The 26,923-nt window shown below is 44.6% G+C and overlaps 1 protein-coding gene across 2 annotated transcripts in view; it reads right to left on the minus strand.

Moving 5' to 3' along the window:
* Positions 1 to 22,821: 22,821 nt before the first annotated feature.
* The window catches only part of LOC128693042 (PRADC1-like protein), an 83,170-nt gene continuing 79,068 nt past the window's right edge, over positions 22,822 to 26,923 (minus strand). For both annotated transcript variants that reach the window (XM_053782537.2, XM_053782538.2), the window contains exon 5: positions 22,822 to 23,257. In XM_053782537.2, the coding sequence (XP_053638512.1) occupies positions 23,137 to 23,257 (121 nt within the window). In that variant the 3' untranslated portion in view covers positions 22,822 to 23,136. The remainder of the gene's footprint in view (positions 23,258 to 26,923) is intronic.

The raw sequence follows: 26,923 nt of genomic DNA on the forward strand, positions 1-26,923 counted from the left end.
CCTTTGCAATTTTTCTTTAGAATCTCCCATAAGCATATTATCATCAGCAAAAAGTAACTGTCAATTCCCATTTTGTATTTGATTCCCCATAATTTAATCCCACCCCTCTCCCGAACACCCTAGCATTTACTTCTTTTACAACCCCATCTATATTTACTTCTTTTACAACCCCATCTATAAATATATTAAACAACCATGGTGACATTACACATCTCTGTCTAAGACCTACTTTTACCAGGAAGTAGTCTCCCTCTCTTCTACATGCCCTAACCTGAGCCTCACTATCCTCTTAAAAACTCTTTACAGCATTTAGTAACTTACCACCTATTCCATACACTTGCAACATCTGCCACATTGCTCCCCTATCTACTCTATCATATGCCTTTTCTAAATCCATAAATGCAATAAAAACTTCCCTACCTTTATCTAAATACTGTTCACATATATGCTTCAATGTAAACACTTGATCTGCACATCCCCTACCCACTCTAAAACCTCCGTGCTCATCCGCAGTCCTACATTCTGTCTTGCCTCCAATTTTCTCAATATTAACCCTACAGTACACTTTTCCTGGTGTACTCGGTAAACTTATTCCTCTATAATTTTTACAATCTCTTTTGTCCCCCTTCCCTTTATGTAAAGGGACTATACATGCTCTCTGCCAATCCCTAGGTACCTTCCCCTCTCTCATACATTTATTAAACAAAAATACCAACCACTCCAACACTATATCTTCCCCTGCTTTTAACATTTCTGTCATGATCACATCAGTTCCAGCTGCTTTACCCCCTTTCGTTCTACGTAATGCCTCACGCACCTCCCCCCACACTTACATCCTGCTGCTCTTCACTCCTAAAAGATGGTATACCTCCCTGGCCAGTGCATGAAATTACTGCCTCCCTTTCTTTGTCGACATTTAAAAGTTCCTCAAAATATTCTCACCATCTACCCAATGCCTCCATCTCCCCATCTACTGACTTCCCTACTGTTTTTAACTGACAAATCCATTTGTTCCCTAGGCTTTCTTAACTTGTTTAACTCGCTCCAAAATTTTTCTTGTTTTCATTAAAATTTCTTGACAGTGCCTCTCCCACTCTATCATCTGTTCTCCTTTTGCACTCTCACCACTCTTCACCTTTCTTTTACTCTCCATATACTCTACTCTTCTTATAACACTTCTGCTTTGTAAAGCCTCTCATAAGCTACCTTTTTCTCTTTTATCACACCCTTTACTTCATCATTCCACCAATCACTCCTCCTTCCTCCCCTGCACCCACCCTCCTATAACCACAAACTTCTGCCCCACATTCTAATACTGCATTTTTAAATCGATTCCAACCCTCTTCATCCCTCCCCCCCCACTACTCATACTTGAACTAGCCCACCTTTTTGCTATTAGTTGCTTACATCTCGCCCGAATTTCCTCTCTTAGTTTATACACTTTCACCTCCCTCTTATTTCTTGTTGCCATTTTCCTCTTGTCCCATCTACCTCTTACTCTAACTGTAGTTACAACTAAATAATGATCTGATATATCAGTTGCCCCTCTATAAACATGTACATCCTGGAGCCTACCCATCAACCTTTTATCCACCAATACATAATCTAACAAACTACTTTCATTACGTGCTACATCATACCTTGTATGTTTATTTATCCTCTTTTTCATAAAATATGTATTACTTATTACCAAACCTCTTTCTACACATACCTCAATTAAAGGCTCCCCATTCACATTTACCCCTGGCACCCCAAATTTACCTACTACTCCCTCCACAACATTTTTACCCACTTTAGCATTGAAATCCCCAACTACAAGTACTCTCACACTTAGTTCAAAACTCCCCACGTATTCACTCGACATTTCCCAAAGTCTCTTCTCCAAGTGCATATATGCTTACTATAACCCACTTTTCACCTCCAACCTTTATTTTACTCCACATAATCCTTGAATTTATACATTTATACTCTTTTCTTGCCATAGCTTATCCTTCAACGTTATTGCTACTCCTTCTTTAGTTCTAACTCTATTTGAAACCCCTGACCTAATCCCATTTATTCCTCTCCACTGAAATTCTCCCACCCCCTTCAGCTTTGTTTTACTTAAAGCCAGGACATCCAGCTTCTTCTCATTCATAACATACACACTCATCTCTTATCATTCTCACAAAACCCACGCACATTCAGACATCCCACTTTGACAATTTTCTTCTTATTCTTTTTAGTAATTATTACAGGAAAAGGGGTTACTAGCCCATTGTTCCCGGCATTTTAGTCGACTTTTACAACACGCATGGCTTAGAGGAAAGATTCTTATTCCACTTCCCCATGGATATAAAAGGAAAAGTAATAAGAAATAAGAACTATTAAGATAAAATCAAAGAAAACTCAGATGAGTGTGTATAAATAAACATGTACGTGTAGTGTGACCTAAGTGTAAGTACAAGTAGCAAGACTGTGTACCTGTAATCTTGCACATTTATGAGAGACAAAAGACACCAGCAATTCTACCATGTAAAACAATTACAAGCTTTCGTTTTACACTCGCTTGGCAGGACGGTAGTACCTCCCTGGGTGGTTGCTGTCTACCAACCTACTACCACTTAAATTTTCATTTAGTATTCATTTTTACAGTTCCATGTGCTGTATAATTTTATACATTGTTTTATGTAGTACATTATTACGTATTAATAAATTGTCATTTTTGGTCTGGAACAGATTAATTCTCTCTACATTATTCTTTATGGGAAAAACTAGTTTGGTTGTTGAACTGACATCTGGAACGAATTAAGTTCAACCAAAGTTCCACTGTATTAGGGTGTGAAGAGGCATGAGTATACATGGGAAATAAAAAGATAGGAGAAAGTCAGTTGGTGCAATAAATTGATTTAAGAAAATCATGCAAGGAATAGAAGTTTCAAAGGATGATTGACAGAGGAAGCTTATCAGAACTGAAAGATAACAGAGGCCTGGCCAGACCAGGGCATTGACCCCCAAAATTCTCTCCAGGTATACTAAAGGAAGTTAATTTGCTGTTTTGATTAAAAAAAAAAAAAAATGCACCTCATTCCTGGGCCTTTGCTGTCTTGGCTATACTGGGTGAGCTTCAACTCAATCAGGATGGCCATGACATGTAGTGGCCTAACTATACACTGTGATCCATAAATTCTAGTCTTAATCCCATCCATCACCAGGGATTACGTTTATGCCTCTGTGCTTTTCGCTCTTCGCCAGTTGATGGCCTCTATGCAGAGGTGAATATTCCATCCTTGACCGATTGCCATGATGCTCATTGCCTTCGCTCTCATGACCTCTGCAATCCTTCCATATATAGGATAGTTACTGATCTAAGTAGACATTCTTTATTTGTTGCCCATTTACTCCATCCCTTTTCTCTTTGCCTACATTCACTTGTCTTCTCTTCAGTTACCACCTTTCTATGTTCATGTAGCATCTCGCTTTTCCCTACCCCCTTGGGAAGTTCTGACAGTTCAGGTTTGTTCTTTCGTACTGCCATGCGCGAAAGTCCAACTGCCTACGGTGGATTCTTGCTTTTTTTTTTTTTTTTTTTTTTTTTTTTTTTTTTTTTTCTCTCCCCCAACAAGTCGGCCGTCTCCCACCGAGGCAGGGTGACCCAAAAAAGAAAGTCCCCGAAAAGAAAATACTTTCATCATCATTCAACACTTTCACCACACTCACACATTATCACTGCTTTTGCAGAGGTGCTCAGAATACAACAGTTTAGAAGCATATACGTATAAAGATACACAACATATCCCTCCAAACTGCCAATATCCCAAACCCCTCCTTTAAAGTGCAGGCATTGTACTTCCCATTTCCAGGACTCAAGTCCGACTATATGAAAATAACCGGTTTCCCTGAATCCCTTCACTAAATATTTATTACCCTGCTCACACTCCAACAGATCATCAGGTCCCAAGTATCATTCGTCTCCATTCACTTCTATCTAACACGCTCATGCACACTTGCTGGAAGTCCAAGCCCCTTGCCCACAAAACCTCCTTTACCCCCTCTTTCCAACCCTTTCGAGGACAACCCCTACCCCTCCTTCCTTCCCCTATAGATTTATATGCTTTCCATGTCATTCTACTTTGATCCATTCTCTCTAAATGACCAAACCACCTCAACAACCCCTCTTCTGCCCTCTGACTAATGCTTTTATTAACTCCACACCTTTTCCGAATTTTCTGCATAATATTTACACCACACATTGCCCTTAGACAGGACATCTGCACTGCCTCCAACCATCTCCTCGCTGCTGCATTTACCACACCTCTTCAAGGGGGGCTCCTTGGCGTGGTGAAGAGGCTCTTGGTCTGAGGAATTAGCCCTGTCGGTCTTCTTCCTCAGACCGAACCTAATTACCCCCCATTCTCCCCTCCCCTCCCCTATCCCATCCTCCCCATCCTCCCCTTTTTCCATTCCTCCTCCTCCTCCTCACCCCTCCCTTTTGCCCTTCCTCTTTTTAGCCTTCGTGATTTCTCCCACAGGCGTGCTAGTTCCTAGGTAGGGGAAAGGACACCGGGGTCGATCCCATTCCGTTGAGGTTTCTTGGCGGTGGCGTAGTTTGCCGTGGAATCTGGATTGCCTAGGGATGTCCCGATCCCTCTCCGGTATCCCGGAGTAGCTTTGGGTGTCTTTTGGGCGACGGGTGTATCTCTGGAAGCCACCTTTCGGATTCCGGGGGTGGTGGCTGAAGGAGGTATGCTTTGTGGCGGATATCCGGCCGCCCTCTCTTTTGTCCACCGAGGTAGCTCGGCAGATGTGAGGTTGCTATCCCGGATTGCTGGTTTACTGGCATGAAGGGTAGGGTATGGCACGGGTTCCATGCTGCATCTGCGCTACTAGCGGTGTCGAGTCCTCTTGGGCGCGGAGGGAGATTTCCGGCCCTTTCATTCCTCCTGGGAACTATTCCTCCCCGCTCCCCCCTTTTTTTATTCTTTTTTTTGTTTTTATTTTCTTTTCTTCTTTCTTTTTTTTTCTTAAAAACAAAAAGCAAAGGAGTAACCTAACCATGGCAGCCCTAGTCCATGAAACCACTACCCCCGGGCCCCTTCTTGATACCGCACCCCATTCTGACCCTGCCTTGTGTTTAGACCACTCTTCGGACACTCCTGATGCCCCTGTACCTCTTGCTGGTGCTGTTTCCTCACCCGCTTCAGGTACCGGGGCTTCGACTGACTCCTTCGATTTGTCTGAACTCCGCTCTCCTTTGACTATGCTTCCGGCTTCTCCCTCTACGGTACGGCAATTTTCGAATCGCCCACCCATTTCATGCCGGACCAACTCCGGTCCTACTCCTAAACGCCAACGTCAATCTCCTGATGATGCTCCGTCGTTACCTTCCCATTCTACTCGGAAACGACCGACACGTCAAGCACTCCCTCTCCACGCTCAGTTTCGGACCACACAATGGACTAAATTCTTTACTTTAAGACCAACTTCTTCTTCTGCCTACCTTTCTGACCATAGTATTGCCAAAGCGCTCCTGCGTCATGTTGGCAGAGATATTTCATTTCACGCTCTCAAGAGCGGTACGCGCATCGTCACTGTCCAGAATGCTACCCAAGCTCATGATCTTTCTCTCCTTTCGAATATCGATACTACTCCTATCACTATTGAAAAACATCTTTCTCTCAATTCTTGTAGTGGTACTGTCATTCTGCCCCATACCATAGTCCAACAGAATTTCCAGTCATGTGGCAATGACATTTTTGAACAGCTGGAACTCCAGGATCTCCCAATCCTCAAAGTAGACACTTATGTCCTTCCTGCCCGGGGGCGGAGACGTTACCCTTGCAATGTGGCTCGTTTAACTTTTGACAGCCGAGAACTCCCGTCCTCTGTATATGTCGCGGGACATCGGTTACAAGTTCGAAAGGTGATACCTACACCGCAACAATGTAGAAATTGCTGGCGTTTTGGTCACCCAGCGAAATATTGCAGATCTATGGCCGAATGCCCAGTCTGTGGTGCCGACAACCATTCTAATACATCTTGCAGTCAACCTCCATCTTGCCTTAATTGTAATGAAGCTCACCCTTCGTACTCCCGCCGTTGCCAGGTTTACTTAAATGAACGTGAAATCCGTTGCCTCAAAGAGGCAGAAGGTCTCCCTTATGCTATGGCAGTTACTCATCTCCGCCTCCAAGGGAGACTACCCCGTGTTTCTTATTCTCGTGTTTCCAAACATCCCCCCACTTCTGGGGTCCCATCTTCTGCAGCCTCCTCTGTTGTTACCCCTCCCATAGCCATTACGGCATCTAATCCTTTTGCTGTCCTTGGCTCTGACGTCCCGACTACAACTCAGTCTGTTCTCACATCTTCGCGTCCTTCCTCACAAGCCCCAGTATCGACAAGACCTCGTACGACACCTAATACCAATCGCCCCTCTACTCAGAAGTCCAAAAAATCCACATTGCTCAAATCTTCTTTGCCCCTTCCTTCCCTTCTTCCACCTCCACACGTTACCTTTCCAGTCTCTGTACCTAGTTCTTCCCCTCTCTCTGGCTCTATTACAAGTGTGGAGATTCACCCTCCTCCTCGTACTATGCCTTCCACCCCCGTCCCCTCCCAAGTTTCTCCCTCTTCTGTCACCTCCCAGGTTTCTACCTCTTCTGTCCCCCCCCACACTTCATCTCCAGTCCCTTACACTTTTCCCTCCCCCTCTACTTTGGTACAGTCCATTACTGTCCCAATCTTTACTCACCCTCCTCCTCCTATCTCCAATATGGTTTCCCATACATCTTTGAATTCAGAAACACTTGAAGCCATTTCAGAATATATTGCAGAGACTAAACCTTCAATGGACACTGATTCACTTCCTGTTCCTTCTCTTCCCTCTCCTCCATCTTCACAACCCCATTCTTCGCAACGCTCCGTTCCTTCGCTACTTGAACATCTTCCAATGCCACCACACGTTGACTTTTCTAACCCCTCTAGTCCGTAGGTGCCTTTACCTACAGATTCCTGATATTTTCTTCATCGCCAATCATGGCCTATTTACAGTGGAATATCCGCGGCCTCAGGGGTAATCGGGGTGAGCTTCAGATGTTGCTTTCCAGGTTTTCCCCTGTTGGTGCTTGCTTACAAGAACCAAAATTACACTCGGCTGTTTTCCAACCTATCTCAGGCTATAATTTATTGTATTCTTCGGATCCTTTCTCAGATGGGACCTTTAATGAAAGTGCCCTTCTTCTACGCAATGATATTCCGTACTGTCAACTATTTGTCCATACCTCGCTGCATTACACTGCAGCCCGTATCCACTTGAATAAGTGGTTTACAATATGTTCTTTATATCTCTCTCCTTCTCGAGCATTTTCTATCCCAGACTTTGCCTTTCTTGTTTCATCCTTACCACCACCACTTCTGTTACTTGGTGATTTTAATGCCCACCATTTCCTCTGGGGGGGGTCTCATTGTGACTCACGTGGCATTCAGTTGGAGGCTTTTCTTGCCTCTCACCCCCTCCATGTTTTAAATACGGGTACTCCCACCCATTTTGATCCTCGTACTCATACTCTCTCTTGCATCGATCTATCAGTCTGCTCTTCCTCCACAGCACTAGACTTCACCTGGTCTGTTCTACCAGACTTACATGACAGCGATCATTTTCCGATCATTCTTACTTCTCCTTCCTATTCACCACCTTCCCGTAGCCCTCGCTGGCAATTTGATCGGGCAAATTGGGATCTTTACTCACACCTCACTGCTTTTAGTGAGGTTCCTTCTTCATCCTCCATTGATGAGCTCCTACACATCTTCTCGACATCAGTTTATACCGCAGCTTCTCATTCTATACCCCACACCTCAGGCAGGCATTCTCAGAAGTGCGTGCCTTGGTGGTCTCCTGCTTGTGCTCGTGCAGTACGTTTGAAACGTGCTGCATGGGGCAGGTACCGGTACAATAGAACCGCTGAGAGACTTGTTGATTTTAAGCAGAAGCGTGCGATCGCTCGCCGTGTCATCCGTGAAGCTAAACGCACTTGTTGGCGAGACTATGTTTCCACCATCACCTCTGCTTCTTCTATGAGTGCAGTCTGGAAAAAAGTGAGGAAATTGAGTGGTAAATACTCTCCTGACCCGGCTCCTGTTCTACGGGTCACTGGTGTTGATATAGCAAACCCTCTCGACGTTGCCATTGAACTTGGCACACATCTGGTCCGTATTTCCCGAGGGCTCCATCTATGCCCCTCGTTTCTTTCCTCAAAGTCTGCCAGAGAGTTAGTACCCTTGGACTTTTCTTCTCTCGGAGAAGAACAGTATAATGTGCCTTTTACACTTCAAGAACTGGAGGCAACGCTCTCAGCTTGCCGATCATCGGCAGCTGGGCCTGATGACATTCATATTCGTATGTTACAACATTTACATCGGTCAGCCCTTGTAGTCCTCTTACACCTCTTCAATCTTATTTGGGCACAAGGAGTTCTTCCCCAGCTGTGGAAATCTGCCATTGTTCTCCCTTTCCGCAAACCGGGTACTACAGGACATGATGCCTCCCACTATCGCCCCATCGCTCTTACAAGTGCAGTTTGCAAAGTGATGGAACGCCTCGTAAATCGACGTTTAATGTGGTATTTAGAGACTCACAACAGTCTCTCCGCTAGTCAATATGGCTTTCGTAAGGGTCGTTCTACCATAGACCCCTTACTACGCTTGGATACGTATGTTCGTAATGCCTTTGCGAATAATCACTCAGTTATTGCCATATTTTTTGACCTTGAGAAGGCATATGACACAACTTGGAGGTATAATATTTTGGCCCAGGCCCATTCCTTAGGCCTCCGAGGCAATCTACCATCCTTCCTTAAGAACTTTTTAACTGACAGACATTTCCGTGTTCGAGTCAATAATGTTCTTTCCCCGGACTTCGTCCAAGCTGAAGGTGTCCCTCAGGGATGTGTTCTAAGCACAACACTTTTTCTCCTTGCTATAAATGATTTGGCCTCTGTTCTTCCACCCAATATTTGGTCATCACTCTATGTTGATGACTTCGCTATTGCTTGTGCAGGCGCTGACTGTCACCTTATTGCAGTTTCTCTCCAGCATGCGGTCGACCGTGTTTCCACTTGGGCCACCACACATGGGTTTAAATTTTCAAGTACCAAAACTCACCAAATTACTTTCACTAGACGCTCTGTTATCTCCGATCATCCTTTGTATCTCTATGGCTCCCGTATCCCCGAACGTGATACAGTCAGGTTTCTAGGCCTTCTCTTTGACCGTCGGTTAACCTGGAAACCTCACATTACCTCTCTGAAGGCAACTTGTCACAGCCGGCTAAACCTTCTTAAAACCCTTGCTCATCTTTCCTGGGGAGCTGATCGTCGAACTCTGCTTCGCCTACATTCAGCCCTCGTTTTATCGAAACTCGATTATGGTGACCAGATTTATTCCGCGGCCTCTCCTGCTACTCTCTCTAGCCTTAACTCTATCCATCACCAAGGCTTACGTTTGTGCCTTGGTGCTTTTCGCTCTTCCCCTGTTGAGAGCCTCTATACAGAAGCAAATGTTCCATCCTTGTCTGATCGCCGTGATGCCCATTGCCTTCGTTACTATGTACGCTCTCACGATCTACACAATCCTTCCATTTATAGAATGGTCACCGATATTAGTAGACATTCTTTATTCATTCGCCGCCCCTGTTTGCTCCGTCCCTTTTCTCTTCGCCTGCTTTCACTCTTGTCTTCCCTTCAGTTACCACCTTTATATGTTCATGTAGCATCTCACTTTTCCCTACCCCCCTGGGAAGTTCCAGCTGTTCGGGTCTGTTCTTTCTCACTCCCTTGCTCGAAAGCTCAACTGCCTACGGTGGCTTCCCGCTCTCTTTTTCTTGATCACTTCCACTCTCATTCTCATGCCACCGCTGTGTACACAGATGGCTCTAAGTCTTCAGACGGCGTCGGATTCGCAGCAGTGTTTCCGGACAGCGTCGTACGAGGGCATTTACTATCTTCAGCTAGCATTTTTACTGCTGAACTGTATGCCATTCTTGCAGCACTTATTCGTATCGCATCTATGCCTGTGTCATCATTTGTAGTAGTCTCAGACTCCCTTAGTGCTCTACAGGCTATACGAAAATTTGATACATCTCATCCCCTAGTTCTCCGTATCCAACTTTGGCTACGCCGTATCTCTACCAAACATAAAGATATTGTTTTTTGTTGGGTCCCTGGTCATGTCGACGTACAGGGCAATGAACAGGCAGACACTGCTGCGCGGTCAGCAGTATATGACCTACCAATTTCCTATCGAGGTGTTCCATTTCTAGACTATTTTGCTGCAATAGCTACCCACCTTCGCACCCGTTGGCAACAACGTTGGTCAACTCTGCTCGGTAACAAACTTCATTCTATTAAACCGAGCATAGGTTACTGGCCGTCTTCTTGTCATCAGTGCCGAAGTTGGGAGACCACTCTCTCCCGCCTTCGCATTGGCCACACTCGTCTTACTCATGGGTATCTCATGGAGAGGCACCCTGTTCCTCTCTGTGAGCAGTGTCAAGTTCCAGTATCGATTAGCCACATTCTGTTAGACTGCCCTCTCTATCAACGAGCACGCAGAATTTACCTCCAACGTCGTCTTCGTTCTCCTACTCTCTCTTTACCTTCCCTTCTTGCTGATGGACCCTCCTTTAATCCTGACTCTCTCATTGACTTCTTGACAACGACTGATTTACTCCACAAACTCTGATGATACTTTTCACACTCCCCTCAGCCCTTTCTGGTTCAGTCTCTTGCTGCCCTTTACCCTTTCACCATCCACTGCCCCGCTGTTATCCGTAACCTGTTGCTCATCCATCTCCCTTTTGCCACCTGATGCCCTCGCTTCCTTCCTGCCCTGCAGCGCTGTATAGTCCTTGTGGCTTAGCGCTTCTTTTTGATTATAATAATAATAATAATGCATTTACCACCCAAGCTTCACATCCATATAAGAGTGTTGGTACTACTATACTTTCATACATTCCCTTCTTTGCCTCCATAGATAACGTTTTTTGACTCCACATATACCTCAACGCACCACTCGCTTTTTTTCCCTCATCAATTCTATGATTAACCTCATCCTTCATAAACCCATCCGCCGACACGTCAACTCCCAAGTATCTGAAAACATTCACTTCTTCCATACTCCTCCTCCCCAATTTGATATCCAATTTTTCTTTATCTAAATCATTTGATACCCTCATCACCTTACTCTTTTCTATGTTCACGTTCAACTTTCTACCTTTACACACATTCTCAAACTCATCCACTAACCTTTGCAATTTTTCTTTAGAATCTCCCATAAGCACAGTATCATCAGCAAAAAGTAACTGTGTCAGTTCCCATTTTGAATTTGATTCCCCATAATTTAATCCCACCCCTCTCCCGAACACCCTAGCATTTACTTCTTTTACAACCCCATCTATAAATATATTAAACAACCATGGTGACATTACACATCCCTGTCTAAGACCTACTTTTACCGGGAAGTATTCTCCCTCTCTTCTACGTACCCTAACCTGAGCCTTGCTATCCTCATAAAAGCTCTTTACAGCATTTAGTAACTTACCACCTATTCCATATACTTGCAACATCTGCCACATTGCTCCTCTATCCACTCTATCATATGCCTTTTCTAAATCCATAAATGCAATAAAAACTTCCCTACCTTTATCTAAATACTGCTCACATGTATGCTTCAATGTAAACACTTGATCTACACATCCCATACCCACTCTGAAGCCTCCCTGCTCATCCGCAATCCCACATTCTGTCTTACCTCTAATTCTTTCAATTATAACCCTACCGTATACTTTTCCTGGTATACTCGGTAAACTTATTCCTCTATAATTTTTACAATCTCTTTTGTCCCCTTTCCCTTTATATAAAGGGACTATACATGCTCTCTGACAATCCCTAGGTACCTTCCCCTCTTTCATACATTTATTAAACAAAAGTACCAACCACTCCAACACTATATCCCCCCCTGCTTTTAACATTTCTGTCATGATCCCATCAGTTCCAGCTGCTTTACCCCCTTTCATTCTACGTAATGCCTCACGTACCTCCACCACACATTCTGCTCTTCTTCACTCCTAAAAGATGGTATACCTCCCTGGCCAGTGCATGAAATTACCGCCTCCCTTTCTTCCTCACCATTTAAAAGTTCCTCAAAATATTCTCGCCATCTACCTAATACCTCCCTCTCCCCATCTACTAACTCCCCTACTCTGTTTTTAACTGACAAATCCATACTTTCCCTAGGCTTTCTTAACTTGTTTAACTCCAAAATTTTTTCTTATTTTCATTAAAATTTCTTGACAGCGTCTCTCCCACTCTTTCATCTGCTCTCCTTTTGCACTCTCTCACCACTCTTCACCTTTCTTTTACTCTCCATATACTCTGCTCTTCTTATAACACTTCTGCTTTGTAAAAACCTCTCATAAGCTACCTTTTTCTCTTTTATCACACCCTTTACTTCATCATTCCACCAATCACTCCTCTTTCCTCCTGCCCCCCACCCTCCTATAACCACAAACTTCTGCCCCACATTCTAATACTGCATTTTTAAAACTCTTCCAACCCTCTTCAACCCCCCCACTACTCATCTTTGCACTAGCCCACCTTTCTGCCAATAGTCGCTTATATCTCGCCCGAACTTCCTCCTCCCTTAGTTTATACACTTTCACCTCCCTCTTACTTGTTGTTGCCACCTTCCTCTTTTCCCCATAAGATAAGATTTCGTTCGGGTTTTTAACCCCGTGGGGTTAGCCACCCAGGATAACCCAAGAAAGTCAGTGCGTCATCGAGGACTGTAACTTATTTCCATTGGGGTCCTTAGTCTTGTCCCCCAGGATGCGACCCACACCAGTCGACTAACACCCAGGTACCTATTTGCTGCTAGGTGAACAGGACAATAGGTGTAAGGAAACGTGTCGAAATGTTTCCACCCGCCGGGAATCGAACCTGGGCCCTCCGTGTGTGAAGCGGGAGCTTTAGCCACCAGGCCACCGGGTCACCTACCGGTCATCTACCTCTTACTCTAACTGTAGCTACAACTAAATAATGATCCGATATATCAGTTGCCCCTCTATAAACATGTACATCCTGGAGCCTACCCATCAACCTTTTATCCACCAATACATAATCTAACAAACTACTTTTATTACGTGCTACATTATACTTTGTATATTTATTTATCCTCTTTTTCATAAAATATGTATTACTTATTACCAAATTTCTTTCTACACATAGCTCAATTAAAGGCTTCCCATTTACATTTACCCCTGGCACCCCAAATTTACCTACTGCTCCCTCCATAACATTTTTACCCACTTTAGCATTGAAATCCCCAACCACCATTACTCTCACACTTGATTCAAAACTCCCCATGCATTCACTCAACATTTCCCAGAATCTCTCTCCTCTACACTTCTCTCTTCTCCAGGTGCATACACGCTTACTATAACCCACTTTTTTATTCAATCTTTATTTTACTCCACATAATCCTTGAATTTATACATTTGTAGTCCCTCTTTTCCTGCCATAGCTTATCCTTCAACATTATTGCTACTCCTTCTTTAGCTCTAACTCTATTTGAAACCCCTGACCATTTATTCCTCTCCATTGAAACTCTCCCACCCCCTTCAGCTTTTTCACGTAAAGCCAGGACATCCAGTTTCTTCTCATTCATAACATCCACAATCATCTCTTATCATTTGCACAACATCCATGCACATTCAGACTTCCCACTTTGACAATTTTCTTCTTCTTATTCTTTTTAGTAATCTTTTTATTATTATAATCAAAAAGAAGCGCTAAGCCACAAGGGCTATACAGTGTCTCTCTCTTAACCACTTCCAATCTCATTCTCATGCCATCGCAGTGTACACTGATGGTTCCAAGTCTTCTTGGGCAAGGGCATTTATCCTCGGCTAGGATTTTTATGGCTGAATTGTATGCCATTCTCGTAGCACTTACCCGTATTGCACCTATGCCTGTGTCACCATTTCCTCTTCAAGGGGGGCTCCTTGGCGTGGTGAAGAGGCTCTTGGTCTGAGGAATTAGCCCTGTCGGTCTTCTTCCTCAGACCGAACCTAATTACCCCCCATTCTCCCCTCCCCTATCCCATCCTCCCCATCCTCCCCTTTTTCCATTCCTCCTCCTCCTCCTCACCCCTCCCTTTTGCCCTTCCTCTTTTTAGCCTTCGTGATTTCTCCCACAGGCGCGCTAGTTCCTAGGTAGGGGAAAGGACACCGGGGTCGATCCCATTCCGTTGAGGTTTCTTGGCGGTGGCGTAGTTTGCCGTGGAATCTGGATTGCCTAGGGATGTCCCGATCCCTCTCCGGTATCCCGGAGTAGCTTTGGGTGTCTTTTGGGCGACGGGTGTATCTCTGGAAGTCACCTTTCGGATTCCGGGGGTGGTGGCTGAAGGAGGTATGCTTTGTGGCGGATATCCGGCCGCCCTCTCTTTTGTCCACCGAGGTAGCTCGGCAGATGTGAGGTTGCTATCCCGGATTGCTGGTTTACTGGCATGAAGGGTAGGGTATGGCACGGGTTCCATGCTGCATCTGCGCTACTAGCGGTGTCGAGTCCTCTTGGGCGCGGAGGGAGATTTCCGGCCCTTTCATTCCTCCTGGGAACTATTCCTCCCCGCTCCCCCCTTTTTTATTCTTTTTTTTGTTTTTATTTTCTTTTCTTCTTTCTTTTTTTTTCTTAAAAACAAAAAGCAAAGGAGTAACCTAACCATGGCAGCCCTAGTCCATGAAACCACTACCCCCGGGCCCCTTCTTGATACCGCACCCCATTCTGACCCTGCCTTGTGTTTAGACCACTCTTCGGACACTCCTGATGCCCCTGTACCTCTTGCTGGTGCTGTTTCCTCACCCGCTTCAGGTACCGGGGCTTCGACTGACTCCTTCGATTTGTCTGAACTCCGCTCTCCTTTGACTATGCTTCCGGCTTCTCCCTCTACGGTACGGCAATTTTCAAATCGCCCACCCATTTCATGCCGGACCAACTCCGGTCCTACTCCTAAACGCCAACGTCAATCTCCTGATGATGCTCCGTCGTTACCTTCCCATTCTACTCGGAAACGACCGACACGTCAAGCACTCCCTCTCCACGCTCAGTTTCGGACCACACAATGGACTAAATTCTTTACTTTAAGACCAACTTCTTCTTCTGCCTACCTTTCTGACCATAGTATTGCCAAAGCGCTCCTGCGTCATGTTGGCAGAGATATTTCATTTCACGCTCTCAAGAGCGGTACGCGCATCGTCACTGTCCAGAATGCTACCCAAGCTCATGATCTTTCTCTCCTTTCGAATATCGATACTACTCCTATCACTATTGAAAAACATCTTTCTCTCAATTCTTGTAGTGGTACTGTCGTTCTGCCCCATACCATAGTCCAACAGAATTTCCAGTCATGTGGCAATGACATTTTTGAACAGCTGGAACTCCAGGATCTCCCAATCCTCAAAGTAGACACTTATGTCCTTCCTGCCCGGGGGCGGAGACGTTACCCTTGCAATGTGGCTCGTTTAACTTTTGACAGCCGAGAACTCCCGTCCTCTGTATATGTCGCGGGACATCGGTTACAAGTTCGAAAGGTGATACCTACACCGCAACAATGTAGAAATTGCTGGCGTTTTGGTCACCCAGCGAAATATTGCAGATCTATGGCCGAATGCCCAGTCTGTGGTGCCGACAACCATTCTAATACATCTTGCAGTCAACCTCCATCTTGCCTTAATTGTAATGAAGCTCACCCTTCGTACTCCCGCCGTTGCCAGGTCTACTTAAATGAACGTGAAATCCGTTGCCTCAAAGAGGCAGAAGGTCTCCCTTATGCTATGGCAGTTACTCATCTCCGCCTCCAAGGGAGACTACCCCGTGTTTCTTATTCTCGTGTTTCCAAACATCCCCCCACTTCTGGGGTCCCATCTTCTGCAGCCTCCTCTGTTGTTACCCCTCCCATAGCCATTACGGCATCTAATCCTTTTGCTGTCCTTGGCTCTGACGTCCCGACTACAACTCAGTCTGTTCTCACATCTTCGCGTCCTTCCTCACAAGCCCCAGTATCGACAAGACCTCGTACGACACCTAATACCAATCGCCCCTCTACTCAGAAGTCCAAAAAATCCACATTGCTCAAATCTTCTTTGCCCCTTCCTTCCCTTCTTCCACCTCCACACGTTACCTTTCCAGTCTCTGTACCTAGTTCTTCCCCTCTCTCTGGCTCTATTACAAGTGTGGAGATTCACCCTCCTCCTCGTACTATGCCTTCCACCCCCGTCCCCTCCCAAGTTTCTCCCTCTTCTGTCACCTCCCAGGTTTCTACCTCTTCTGTCCCCCCCCCACACTTCATCTCCAGTCCCTTACACTTTTCCCTCCCCCTCTACTTTGGTACAGTCCATTACTGTCCCAATCTTTACTCACCCTCCTCCTCCTATCTCCAATATGGTTTCCCATACATCTTTGAATTCAGAAACACTTGAAGCCATTTCAGAATATATTGCAGAGACTAAACCTTCAATGGACACTGATTCACTTCCTGTTCCTTCTCTTCCCTCTCCTCCATCTTCACAACCCCATTCTTCGCAACGCTCCGTTCCTTCGCTACTTGAACATCTTCCAATGCCACCACACGTTGACTTTTCTAACCCCTCTAGTCCGTAGGTGCCTTTACCTACAGATTCCTGATATTTTCTTCATCGCCAATCATGGCCTATTTACAGTGGAATATCCGCGGCCTCAGGGGTAATCGGGGTGAGCTTCAGATGTTGCTTTCCAGGTTTTCCCCTGTTGGTGCTTGCTTACAAGAACCAAAATTACACTCGGCTGTTTTCCAACCTATCTCAGGCTATAATTTATTGTATTCTTCGGATCCTTTCTCAGATGGGACCTTTAATGAAAGTGCCCTTCTTCTACGCAATGATATTCCGTACTGTCAACTATTTGTCCATACCTCGCTGCATTACACTGCAGCCCGTATCCACTTGAATAAGTGGTTTACAATATGTTCTTTATATCTCTCTCCTTCTCGAGCATTTTCTATCCCAGACTTTGCCTTTCTTGTTTCATCCTTACCACCACCACTTCTGTTACTTGGTGATTTTAATGCCCACCATTTCCTCTGGGGGGGGTCTCATTGTGACTCACGTGGCATTCAGTTGGAGGCTTTTCTTGCCTCTCACCCCCTCCATGTTTTAAATACGGGTACTCCCACCCATTTTGATCCTCGTACTCATACTCTCTCTTGCATCGATCTATCAGTCTGCTCTTCCTCCACTGCACTAGACTTCACCTGGTCTGTTCTACCAGACTTACATGACAGCGATCATTTTCCGATCATTCTTACTTCTCCTTCCTATTCACCACCTTCCCGTAGCCCTCGCTGGCAATTTGATCGGGCAAATTGGGATCTTTACTCACACCTCACTGCTTTTAGTGAGGTTCCTTCTTCATCCTCCATTGATGAGCTCCTACACATCTTCTCGACATCAGTTTATACCGCAGCTTCTCATTCTATACCCCAAACCTCAGGCAGGCATTCTCAGAAGTGCGTGCCTTGGTGGTCTCCTGCTTGTGCTCGTGCAGTCCGTTTGAAACGTGCTGCATGGGGCAGGTACCGGTACAATAGAACCGCTGAGAGACTTGTTGATTTTAAGCAGAAGCGTGCGATCGCTCGCCGTGTCATCCGTGAAGCTAAACGCACTTGTTGGCGAGACTATGTTTCCACCATCACCTCTGCTTCTTCTATGAGTGCAGTCTGGAAAAAAGTGAGGAAATTGAGTGGTAAATACTCTCCTGACCCGGCTCCTGTTCTACGGGTCACTGGTGTTGATATAGCAAACCCTCTCGACGTTGCCATTGAACTTGGCACACATCTGGTCCGTATTTCCCGAGGGCTCCATCTATGCCCCTCGTTTCTTTCCTCAAAGTCTGCCAGAGAGTTAGTACCCTTGGACTTTTCTTCTCTCGGAGAAGAACAGTATAATGTGCCTTTTACACTTCAAGAACTGGAGGCAACGCTCTCAGCTTGCCGATCATCGGCAGCTGGGCCTGATGACATTCATATTCGTATGTTACAACATTTACATAGGTCAGCCCTTGTAGTCCTCTTACACCTCTTCAATCTTATTTGGGCACAAGGAGTTCTTCCCCAGCTGTGGAAATCTGCCATTGTTCTCCCTTTCCGCAAACCGGGTACTACAGGACATGATGCCTCCCACTATCGCCCCATCGCTCTTACAAGTGCAGTTTGCAAAGTGATGGAACGCCTCGTAAATCGACGTTTAATGTGGTATTTAGAGACTCACAACAGTCTCTCCGCTAGTCAATATGGCTTTCGTAAGGGTCGTTCTACCATAGACCCCTTACTACGCTTGGATACGTATGTTCGTAATGCCTTTGCGAATAATCACTCAGTTATTGCCATATTTTTTGACCTTGAGAAGGCATATGACACAACTTGGAGGTATAATATTTTGGCCCAGGCCCATTCCTTAGGCCTCCGAGGCAATCTACCATCCTTCCTTAAGAACTTTTTAACTGACAGACATTTCCGTGTTCGAGTCAATAATGTTCTTTCCCCGGACTTCGTCCAAGCTGAAGGTGTCCCTCAGGGATGTGTTCTAAGCACAACACTTTTTCTCCTTGCTATAAATGATTTGGCCTCTGTTCTTCCACCCAATATTTGGTCATCACTCTATGTTGATGACTTCGCTATTGCTTGTGCAGGCGCTGACTGTCACCTTATTGCAGTTTCTCTCCAGCATGCGGTCGACCGTGTTTCCACTTGGGCCACCACACATGGGTTTAAATTTTCAAGTACCAAAACTCACCAAATTACTTTCACTAGACGCTCTGTTATCTCCGATCATCCTTTGTATCTCTATGGCTCCCGTATCCCCGAACGTGATACAGTCAGGTTTCTAGGCCTTCTCTTTGACCGTCGGTTAACCTGGAAACCTCACATTACCTCTCTGAAGGCAACTTGTCACAGCCGGCTAAACCTTCTTAAAACCCTTGCTCATCTTTCCTGGGGAGCTGATCGTCGAACTCTGCTTCGCCTACATTCAGCCCTCGTTTTATCGAAACTCGATTATGGTGACCAGATTTATTCCGCGGCCTCTCCTGCTACTCTCTCTAGCCTTAACTCTATCCATCACCAAGGCTTACGTTTGTGCCTTGGTGCTTTTCGCTCTTCCCCTGTTGAGAGCCTCTATACAGAAGCAAATGTTCCATCCTTGTCTGATCGCCGTGATGCCCATTGCCTTCGTTACTATGTACGCTCTCACGATCTACACAATCCTTCCATTTATAGAATGGTCACCGATATTAGTAGACATTCTTTATTCGTTCGCCGCCCCTGTTTGCTCCGTCCCTTTTCTCTTCGCCTACTTTCACTCGTCTTCCCTTCAGTTACCACCTTTATATGTTCATGTAGCATCTCACTTTTCCCTACCCCCCTGGGAAGTTCCAGCTGTTCGGGTCTGTTCTTTCTCACTCCCTTGCTCGAAAGCTCAACTGCCTACGGTGGCTTCCCGCTCTCTTTTTCTTGATCACTTCCACTCTCATTCTCATGCCACCGCTGTGTACACAGATGGCTCTAAGTCTTCAGACGGCGTCGGATTCGCAGCAGTGTTTCCGGACAGCGTCGTACGAGGGCATTTACTATCTTCAGCTAGCATTTTTACTGCTGAACTGTATGCCATTCTTGCAGCACTTATTCGTATCGCATCTATGCCTGTGTCATCATTTGTAGTAGTCTCAGACTCCCTTAGTGCTCTACAGGCTATACGAAAATTTGATACATCTCATCCCCTAGTTCTCCGTATCCAACTTTGGCTACGCCGTATCTCTACCAAACATAAAGATATTGTTTTTTGTTGGGTCCCTGGTCATGTCGACGTACAGGGCAATGAACAGGCAGACACTGCTGCGCGGTCAGCAGTATATGACCTACCAATTTCCTATCGAGGTGTTCCATTTCTGGACTATTTTGCTGCAATAGCTACCCACCTTCGCACCCGTTGGCAACAACGTTGGTCAACTCTGCTCGGTAACAAACTTCATTCTATTAAACCGAGCATAGGTTACTGGCCGTCTTCTTGTCATCAGTGCCGAGGTTGGGAGACCACTCTCTCCCGCCTTCGCATTGGCCACACTCGTCTTACTCATGGGTATCTCATGGAGAGGCACCCTGTTCCTCTCTGTGAGCAGTGTCAAGTTCCAGTATCGATTAGCCACATTCTGTTAGACTGCCCTCTCTATCAGCGAGCACGCAGAATTTACCTCCAACGTCGTCTTCGTTCTCCTACTCTCTCTTTACCTTCCCTTCTTGCTGATGGACCCTCCTTTAATCCTGACTCTCTCATTGACTTCTTGACAACGACTGATTTACTCCACAAACTCTGATGATACTTTTTGCACTCCCCTCAGCCCTTTCTGGTTCAGTCTCTTGCTGCCCTTTACCCTTTCACCATCCACTGCCCCGCTGTTATCCGTAACCTGTTGCTCATCCATCTCCCTTTTGCCACCTGATGCCCTCGCTTCCTTCCTGCCCTGCAGCGCTGTATAGTCCTTGTGGCTTAGCGCTTCTTTTTGATTATAATAATAATGTGTCACCATTTGTGGTTGTTTCAGACTCCCTTACCCCTCAAGGAAGGTTCCTTGATGTTGGTGAGGGGCTCTTGATTTAGGGAATTGGATCTGTGCTCCAGTTCCCCGAATTAAGCCTGAATGCCTTCCACATCCCCCCCCCAGGCGCTGTATAATCCTCCGGGTTTAGCGCTTCCCCCTTGATTATAATAATAATCAGACTCCCTTAGTACTTTACAGGCTAGAAAAAAATTTGATAAATCTCATCCCCTGGTTCTTCATATCCAACTTTGGTTATGCCATACAGGCTAGAAAAAAAATTTGATAAATCTCATCCCCTGGTTCTTCATATCCAACTTTGGTTATGCCATATCTCTAGCACATACAAAGATACGTAGTTTCTTTGTTGAATCCCCAGTCATGTTGACATACAGGGCAATGAACAGGCAGACAGTGCTGTGCAGTCAGCAATACATGACCTCCCAGTTTCATGTAGGTGTTCCATTCACAGACTATTTTGTTGTAATTGCTACCGATTTCCCTCCCCAATGACAACGTTGGTCTGATCTGCTATATAAATTACATTGTTAAACCAAGTATAGGTTTCTGGCAGTCTCCTTGTCATTAATGCCGAGGTTGGGAGACTACTCCCATCTCATCGGCCACACTGGTCTTACTCACGGGTATTTCATAGAGAGGTGTCCTGTTCCACTGTGAGAATTCAGGTTCGTTTCTGTTAGCCATATTCTGTTGGATTGCCTACTATCAACGAGCACGCAGAATTTACCTCCAACTTAGTCACTGCACTACTGCCCTTACTTTACCTTCCCTTCTTGCTGATGGACCCTCCTTTAACCCAGACACTCTCATTGACTTTTTGACAGCAGCTGATTTACTGCACAAACTCTGATGCTTCTAGCACTCCTCACAGCCCGTTCTACCTCAATCTCTTGCTACACTCTACCCCTGCACCATCCACTGCCCTGCTGCACTCCATTACCTAATAATAATCCCCCTCCTTCTTGCTACCCAATACCCCTGCACCATATGACTTGTAGATTTAGCACTTTTTTTTTATTACTAAATCTTTCTATACAAGTATTGCACATTTTAAGAAAAAAAAAATAAGTATACAAGATACAATATAGCATGTAATGAAAGTAGTTTTAGATTATGTATTGGTGGATAAAAAGTTGATGGGTAGACTTCAGGATGTGTATGTTTATAGAGGGGCAACAGGTATATCAATCATTTAGTTGTAGCTACAGTTTAGAGTAAGAGGAAGATGGGGCAAAAGGAAAATGGCAACAGCAAGTAAGAGGTGAAAGTTTATAAATTAAGGAAGTTAGGGTTAGATAAAAGCAACTGTTTGGAGAAAGGTGGGAGAGTGCAAGTATGGGTAGTGGGGGAAAGGGAGGGGATGTTTGAAGAGGGATGGGATAGTTTTAAAAATGCAGTATTAGAATGTGGGGCAGAAGTCTGTGGCTATAGGAGGGTGGGTGCAGGAGGAAAGAGGAGTGATTGGTGGGATGGTTGAAAAGGCATTCTGTGATGGACATTAGTCTCCATCCCTCATACCTTCACATTCGCACCCTCCACAACCTCCAACATCCACCCCTGTTCTACATTCTACATCTTGTTACCCATTAATCTTACTACTGCTACTTCCACGCATCAACTTTACCGATCACCTCAGTCCAAAGCGCCAACTTTTTTCTGTTGCTGCTGTAAACTAATAATGACAGTATTGCAGTGGAATATCAGAATACAGGGACATCAGGGAATGCTCCAATTGTTGCTCTCCCTATTTTCCCTCTGTTACTCAATTAGACTTCATATATTTGGCTGTTTTATTAGTTTATTACAACAAAAGTGCATCTGTGTATACAATATTCCTTGCACTTTGCTTTAATTTGTGCTCCACTCGTTATACCACAGTTTATTTGGCCAAGTGGTACATTCTTCTTTCCCATTCACACCCACTATCTATCCCTGACATCCAGTTTCCGATTTCTTCCTTACCTACTGCACTCCTTTTATTAGTCAGTTTTAATGCTCGTCAATAATGTAGCAATGTTATGTTAAGGAAGCTTTACTCCAAACAGCCACAGAAACACTGCAATAGCGCATACACCAAAAAAATTTAGTACAGCAATTTTACTGCTAATCCTTATTAGCTAACCAGCAAGGTGATTAAAACACACAATTTCAGAAATGCTTTATTTTCACACTCTCCATGTTAAATATTAAATTACCACTAACAACAAATATATTTTACCCATTTACAAACAATAATTTGTATAACTTGTGCAGTCAACAGCTTAACTTCCAAAAGAAAATTTATAAATTATATTACACCAACTTTTATTGCAACTGCAGGCACTTGTGAGCAAATAGGGAGTTCATAGGCACTTGAGCAAACAAGAAATTAGTTGCATGGCAGCTAATTCTTGTATGGAATATATGATCAATAAATTATTTAGCTGGCATAATATTAATTGTAAACCTAAATCACTCTACATCACCAAATTATCCATGGAGGTTGATTTAATTTATGAAAAGGAACTGAAGTTAGATTGACAGGGATGTTGATAATAGCAGTGTCTTCGTGTGCTTCTGACAAGGTTTTTGCTATCATATATCTGAAACAAAAGTTTGCAATATCAATATACAGTATCATATGATCAAACTGAACCAGTAAAATTTTTTATTAATCTGACCAATTTTAGGAAATAGTACTAACCACACAAGGTATTATCCTAGATCTATTTTGATTTATGAAATTATTATAATCAAAAAGCGCTAAGCCACAAGGACTATACAGCTGATTAATGAAAGCTAATTGTAATTATAGAAAATATTAATGTTTCGGGATATTAGCAGTTTGGAGGGATATGTTGTGTATATATGTATATGCTTCTAAACTGTCGTGTTCTGAGCACCTCTGCAAAAACAGTGATTGTGAGAGTGAGGTGAAAGTGTTGAATGATGATGAAAGTATTTTCGTTTTGGGGATTTTTTCTTTTTTGGGTCACCCTGCCAACTTGTTGGAAAAAAAAAATTGTTGGCGAGGGGCTTGGACTAACAGCAAGCATGCACGAGCATGTTAGACAGGAGTGAATGGAGACAAATGGTTTTTGGGACCTGAAGGGATCCAGGGAAACCAGTTAGCCGGACTCGAGTCCTGGAAATGGGAAGTACAATGCCTGCACTTTAAAGGAGGGGTTTGGGATATTGGCAGTTTGGAGGGATGTCTAAGCTGTCTGATCTGATTATTATTATTATAATAATCAAGGGGGAAGCGCTAAACCCGGAGGATTATACAGCGCCTGGGGGGGGGGGGGATGTGGGAGGCATTCAGGCTTAATTCGGGGAACTGGAGCACAGATCCAATTCCCTAAATCACGAGCCCCTCACCAACATCAAGGAACCTTCCTTGAGGGGTGTCTGATCTGAGCATTTCTGCAGAGACAGTGATTCTGTACGAGTGATGATGAAAGGGTCATTTTGGGTCACCCTGCCTCGATGGGAAATGGCCAACAAAAATGTCGGTGTGGTAATTCAGAAAGCCAGACTAGTTCCAGAGGTGAAAAGTAAAATGCCTGCACTCAGAAGGAAAGTTTATCTTCCCTCCTTGCTGATGGACCCTCGTTTGACTCGCTCTCTTGTTGACTTGACAGCAACTGATTTACTGCACAAACTTTGATGATACTGCCTCTATTATAATAATAATAATCAAAAAGAAGCGCTAAGCCACAAGGGCTATACAGGATACTGCCTCTAGCATTCCTCTCAGCCCTTTCTACCTCTTACCCCTGCACTGTTCCCTGCCCATCCCCTCTAGGGAGATTCCTTGATGCTGGCAAGGTGCTCTTGATCCAGGGAATTGGATCTGTGCTCCAGTTCCCTGAATTGAGCCTGAATACCTTCCATTCTCCCCCCCCCCCTCACGTGCTGTATAATCCTATGGGTTTAGCACTCCCCCATCATCATTATTATTATAATAAAAAAGAAGCGCTAATTATTATTATTATAATCAAAAAGAAGCGCTAAGCCACAAGGGCTATACAGCGCTGCAGGGTAGGGAAGGAAGCGAGGGTATTGGGCGACAGAAGGGGGGAGGGACGATCAGTAGGTTACAGAAAACAGTGGGGTAGAGGGTAGCAAGAGATTGAGGTAGAAAGGGCTGAAGGTATCAGTTTGTGAAGCAAGTCAGTTGTCAAAAAGTCGATGAGAGAGTCCGGATGAAAGGTGGGTCCATCAGTGAGAAGGGAAGGTAAAGAGAGAGCAGCGGAGCGAAGACGGAGGCAAATTCTGCGTGCTCGTTGATAAAGTGGGCAGTCTAACAATGTGGCTGACTGATAATGGAACCTGACAGTTCTCAGAGGAGCAGGGCGCCTCTCCACGAGATATCCACGAGTATGGCCAATGCGAAGACGGGAGAGAGTAGTCTCCCAACCTCAACACTGGTGACAAGACGACGGCCAGTAACGTATACTCGGTTTAATAGATTGAAGTTTGTTACCGAGCAGAGTAATCCTCCGGGTTTAGCGCTTCCCCCTTGATTATAATAATAATAATACCGAGCAGAGTAGACCAACGTTGTTGCCAACGGGTGTGAAGGTGGGTAGCTATTGCAGCAAAATAGTCCATAAATGGAATACCTCTATATGAAACTGGTAGGTCATGTACTGCTGACTGCGCAGCAGTGTCTGCCTGTTCATTGCCCTGTACGTCAACATGACCAGGGACCCAACAAAAAACGATATCTTTATGCCTGGTAAAGATGCGGCGTAGCCAAAGTTGGATACGGAGGACTAAGGGGCGAGGTGTATCAAATTTCTGTAAAGCACTAAGGGAGTCGGAAACAACCACAAATGATGACACAGGCATAGATGCAATACGGATGAGTGCTGCAAGAATGGCATACAATTCAGCAGTAAAAATACTAGCCGAAGATAGTAAATGCCCGCGTACAACGTCGTCAGGAAACGCTGCTGCGAATCCTACGCCGTCAGAAGACTTAGAGCCATCTGTGTACACTGCAATGGAATGAGAGTGGAAGTGGTCAAGAAAAAGAGCGGGAAGCGACCGTAGACAGTTGGGCTTTCGAGCAAGGGAGAGAGAAAGAACAGACTCGAACAGCTGGAACTTCCCAGGGGGATAGGGAAAAGCGAGATGCTACATGAACATAGAAAGGTGGTAATTGAAGAAAAGACTAGCGAATGTAGGCGAAGAGAGAAGGGACGGAGTAAACAGGGGCAGTGAACAAATAATGTCTACTAATATCAGTGACCATTCTATAAATGGAAGGATTGCGGAGATCATGAGTGTGTACATAGTAGCGAAGGCAATGGGCATCACGGCAATCGGATAAGGATGGAACGTTCACTTCTGCATAGGCTCTCAACGAGAAGAGCGAAAAGCACCAAGGCATAAACGTAATCCTTGGTGATGAATGGGGTCAAGGCTAGAGAGAGTAGCAGGAGAGGCCACTGAATAGATCTGGTCACCTCCATCATTATAATTATTATAATCAAAAAGAAACCCCATCATTATAATAATAATGTTCCCTGCCTGGGTGCTGTATAACCCCTTGTAGGTTTAGTGCTTTTTTTTTTTATTAACATAAGGAGGAACACTGCAACAGGCCTGTTGGCTCATACTAGGCTGGTCCTTCACAAATCCAACCCACTAACAGAATAAACACTACCCAAGCAATAAGCTTTGACAATTCTATTTACTTGCATGCAAGTCCCACTCAAATCCAACCCCTCTCACTCGAGTACATATTTATCCAACCTAAATTTGAAACTACCCAAGGTTTTAACTTCAATAACCCTACTAGGCAGACCATTCCACTCGTAAATTGCCTTATTACCAAACCAGTACTTTCCTATATCCTTTTGAAATGTAAACTTGTTTATGCTGTATAGTCCTTGTGGCTTAGCGCTTCTTTTTGATTATAATAATAAACTTGTTTAACTTCAATCCATTATTGTAGGTTCTCTTGGAGGGATACATCCTCAAAACCTTTTATATCCCCTTTGTTAATACCCAGTTTCCACTTATACACTTCAACCATGTCTCCCCTCATTCTTTGTCTTACAAGTGAATGTAGTTTAAGAGTCCTCAATCTTTCTTCATATAGATGTCAATGTTCTTCTAGGACGACACCTAGAGAATGAGGGCGAATGCAATTTTTTTTTTTTTTTTTTTTTTTTTTTTTTTTAGGGCCACTACTTCACTGGATTATTATAATCAAAAAGAAGCACTAAGCCACAAGGACTATACAGCGCTGCAGGGCA

Source organism: Cherax quadricarinatus, chromosome 38 (genome assembly GCF_038502225.1).
Source record: "Cherax quadricarinatus isolate ZL_2023a chromosome 38, ASM3850222v1, whole genome shotgun sequence".
Classification (NCBI taxonomy): Eukaryota; Metazoa; Arthropoda; class Malacostraca; order Decapoda; family Parastacidae; genus Cherax; species Cherax quadricarinatus.